The 3,971-nt window shown below is 34.6% G+C and overlaps 1 protein-coding gene across 1 annotated transcript in view; it reads left to right on the top strand.

The window, feature by feature from the left end:
• The first annotated feature begins 252 nt into the window (after positions 1-252).
• ABHD17B (abhydrolase domain containing 17B) overlaps positions 253-3,971 on the top strand; it is a 12,242-nt gene continuing 8,523 nt past the window's right edge. The window contains exons 1-2 of the mRNA XM_008591727.1: positions 253-307; positions 2,344-2,813. Of these exons, the coding sequence (XP_008589949.1) occupies positions 2,347-2,813 (467 nt within the window). The 5' untranslated portion in view covers positions 253-307; positions 2,344-2,346. The remainder of the gene's footprint in view (positions 308-2,343; positions 2,814-3,971) is intronic.

Below are 3,971 nucleotides of genomic sequence, written 5' to 3'. Positions count from 1 at the left end.
ATTATATATATGTTTAGTCAGCCAGGTTTATTTCCAAACTAGTTCATCATAGTGTATAAAAGTTAAAGAGGTAAATTATAGGACCATATCTAGCTATAACAGTTTACTTAGTAATAAGCTTTTAATAGGCTGTTTTGGGTCAGCAGTTGACAGATGACATGTGAAGTAACTGGGGATGAGAAATAACCACAGGCAGATTATTCAACAGACACCGTTGATGTACCTTCTTCTTATCTTCTTTCTCCAGGTCATCTTCTCCTCTGGCCCAGACTCTTTGAACTCCCTTCACTGCCATCATCTTCACCAGGTTCTTTATCACTTATTCTTTGCTTGCTATGCCCTGTGCGTGCCCTCAGAATCATTCTTGTCCAATACTTCATGGAGCCACTTAGAGTTAGCACTAGAGGTGACACCTACATGTCATTTCTGTTTTATCTAATTCTTGTTCCAACCAGACTAAAACATTAACTTATTCAGCTACTTTATTTTGAAGGCTGAATGGAAATACAAGAGTACTTCCGGAAGTCTATGAAAAAATGGAATTAAAAGATAATAGAAATCCTTCCGTGAACTTTTTGAAGACTCCTCATAAAGGTAGAATAACAAAAGTGTTTTCAAATAGCTAAGACATTTTTCTACCTTTCCCTTACTTTTTTTTTTTTTTTTGGCACTGGCTGGTACAGGGATACAAACCCTTGACCTTCGTTCCATATCTTTTGAAGCCTTTTATGTCATACCTACCTTTGTTCTCCCTCTGTGCTGTTTTTGCTGCATTTTTCTACTTAATTAGTTTACCCTGGGAAATTAACACATCTGTATTGAGCATTATAGGATATATTTCAATTCAGTAGTGAGTGAAAGGGTATTCCTTTCTTTCCAGATATTCTCAACTGTTTAGTCAGTCCCCTTAGGTGGTTCTTTCCCATTTTTGGTATAATGTTATATATTTTTTTCCTATTCTTGTATCTACATTATTTGGAGAAAATTGAGTGCCACCAAATTCTTGGGTGTTTGTTTTGAATGCCTTCTGTCTGGAGCTGGGCAGTAGTCTGCTTCTGTTAAAAAGATAGGAGTTTGATGGGCCGGCCCGGTGGCGCACTTGGTGGAGTGTGGCGCTTGGGAGTGCAGCTGCGCTCCCGCCGAGGGTTCGGATCCCATATAGAGACCGGTCCGCTCACTGGTTGAGCGCAGTGCGGGCGCAGCACTGAGGGTTGCGATCCTGTTGCCGGTCACAAAAAAAGACAAAAAAAAAGATAGGAGTTTGAGAAAGGACAAGATAGAAGGAAATGTTGGTGGAGCAAACAAGTATTACTTTTTTTTGGTCCCTGGGTTAATATGAGGTGGATACTTCTAAAAATATTAATGAAAAAAGGTATAGGAGAAAGTGGACTGTTCTTGAATATGCCAACTGTATGGTTGTCCCTTTATTATATGCTTTTACTACATCATCATATTTGATCTTCACAATTCAGTGTAGGTATTTTCCTCACTTATAAAGAAAATGAGGTTCAAAGAAGTAAATAATTAGCTAGTAAGTGGTAGGTTGAGAATTTTACCTTTAGCAGATTTTAGCACCCTTTTTTCTAATAAACTTTATATTATAGCCCTTTTAGTTTGGGCAATAATTGCATGCATGCACACATACGCACATTTCTATGTTTTATAGGTTATTCCTTGACATTGTGGCTAGAATGATAGTCTTCTGAGACAAACTAAGTCTTGAGGCAGTGTGTCCCAGTAAAGATGATGACTGAGCCTGTGGTCAAATCCTAACTCCACCACTGCTTCACCCTGTGCAAGTTTCTTTTCCCAGACCAACTTAGAGGGTTGTTTTGAGGATTAAACAAGGTAATACACATAGAGCACTTAGCACAATGCCTGACAAGTAGTATGTGCTTCATAAATGCTATTATTATTACTTTATCATGGTAAATTCCTCACTTCTTCTTGAGGTTCTAAGAATTTCACTGAGTTACACAGAAATTACAAACTACTCTAAGGATGTTTCATACCTTCTTTATTGTTATTTGTGGAGAAACAATAAATACTATCTCTATTTTTTCACATTTTTGCTAAATGAGAAAATCACTACTATTTGAGACATGTCATATAATATTTTAGTCTATCTACTTAATGGTCAGAAATATTTGCCTCACCCCAGGATGTGAAGTATTTCAAGAAAGATGCCAAAAATCTTTTGAGGAAAGGATACTTGAAATAATAGTAATAGACATTGACCACCAATAAAATTTAGCTGTGTTTTTGTTTTAATCTTCTATTTTATGAGAATGTAGAATCCACATTCAGTTACTAAAACATTTGCTATCTCTTTTTCTTTTCCAGAAGATGAATAATCTTTCATTTAGTGAGCTATGTTGCCTCTTCTGCTGCCCACCTTGTCCAGGGAAAATTGCTTCAAAATTAGCATTTTTGCCACCTGATCCAACTTACACACTGATGTGTGATGAAAGTGGAAGCCGCTGGACTTTACATCTGTCAGAACGAGCAGACTGGCAGTACTCTTCTAGAGAAAAAGATGCTATTGAGTGTTTCATGACTAGAACCAGTAAAGGCAACAGAATTGCCTGTATGTTTGTGCGTTGCTCACCCAATGCCAAATACACTTTACTCTTCTCACATGGAAATGCTGTTGATCTTGGTCAGATGAGCAGCTTTTATATAGGACTGGGATCACGGATTAATTGTAATATATTCTCATATGATTATTCTGGATACGGTGCAAGTTCTGGGAAACCAACAGAGAAGAACTTGTATGCAGACATTGAAGCTGCTTGGCTTGCTCTTAGGACAAGGTAAATTGTGATTGGAAATTATTTTTCAGACTTGTAGTGATTAACCTGCATAAGAATAGAATAAAAGCTGTTTTTATCACACATCTTGAACTGCTATATAGATTATATTTACCAATATGTACCTATGAATTGTTAAACTTTTGGACTGCAATTTTAAATTTCATATATTTGCAAAGGAAATTTTTATAAGACTGTTCAGGTTTATGTGTCTATGTTAATGTGTGTCTGTATGATTTTTTATAAAATGACAAGCGTTTGGTTTTACAAATTTCTTATTGGGGTGTGATATAAAAATGTTTTTTTCAAAGTTGCAGTGTTTCAAGGGAATAAGAGAAAACAGTGATTTAGCTAATCATTCTCTTGATCTGTCATTAACAGTGTAAGAGGCTGGTTTGCTTTTTAGTAAAGTCCTAACTAAGCCAGAGCTTGTATTATTTTATTTAATTATCTCTTGGAAGGTGCTAATTAAAGATATCATTTTGGACCATTTTTAAAGAATTCATTCTGTAAAAGTGAGATTTTACTTTACATTCTGGATTCCTAAAATCTGGACAGATGATTTCAAGTATTAAAAAAAAAGAAAAGTAATGTTATGATAAATTGCTTAAGAAAATTTTCTAACTATGTCAGTTATTCTTTGATTTCAACAGAGAATATATTTGGGGGAGCTAAAAATTGCATTAGTCCTTTCCAGTCGCCAGGATACTTATAAATCTTTTTTTTTTTTTTTTTAATCACAATTTTGTAGACTATTTTCTCATCAGTCAAGTTAGTGTACAATAAATAAAAAGATATCTTTGTATAAGCCATTCCTCATATTAATACATTGATAAGCTGCCTGAGTATTTTAAACTGAAGCTAGAGGACATAAAGAAAACTCAGTGTTTCTAATTTAATGATAAGTATTAATGGTTTCAATTAGTCAAGGAGAAGAACCCCCTCCATTTTATTAATGGGCATAAATCATTTCCCACTCCAAGAAATATAATAAAGTTATGCTCTCATAGCAAAGTTCTATGTAAAAGAGGATTCTTAGATCAGTTGAAATAACATGAAGACATGAATTTGAAAAGTAAGAAAAATATAGATGGAAAGTGGTAGGAGGATGGTGTAGATCAAAGTCTTTTTTTTTTTTTTTTTTTTTTTTTTTTTTTTTTT

Source organism: Galeopterus variegatus, unplaced genomic scaffold (assembly GCF_000696425.1).
Source record: "Galeopterus variegatus unplaced genomic scaffold, G_variegatus-3.0.2 Scaffold7226, whole genome shotgun sequence".
In the NCBI taxonomy this organism is placed as follows: Eukaryota; Metazoa; Chordata; class Mammalia; order Dermoptera; family Cynocephalidae; genus Galeopterus; species Galeopterus variegatus.
The sequence above is the reverse complement of the archived record's forward strand: the minus strand, read 5'-3'. Positions and strand labels throughout refer to the sequence as shown.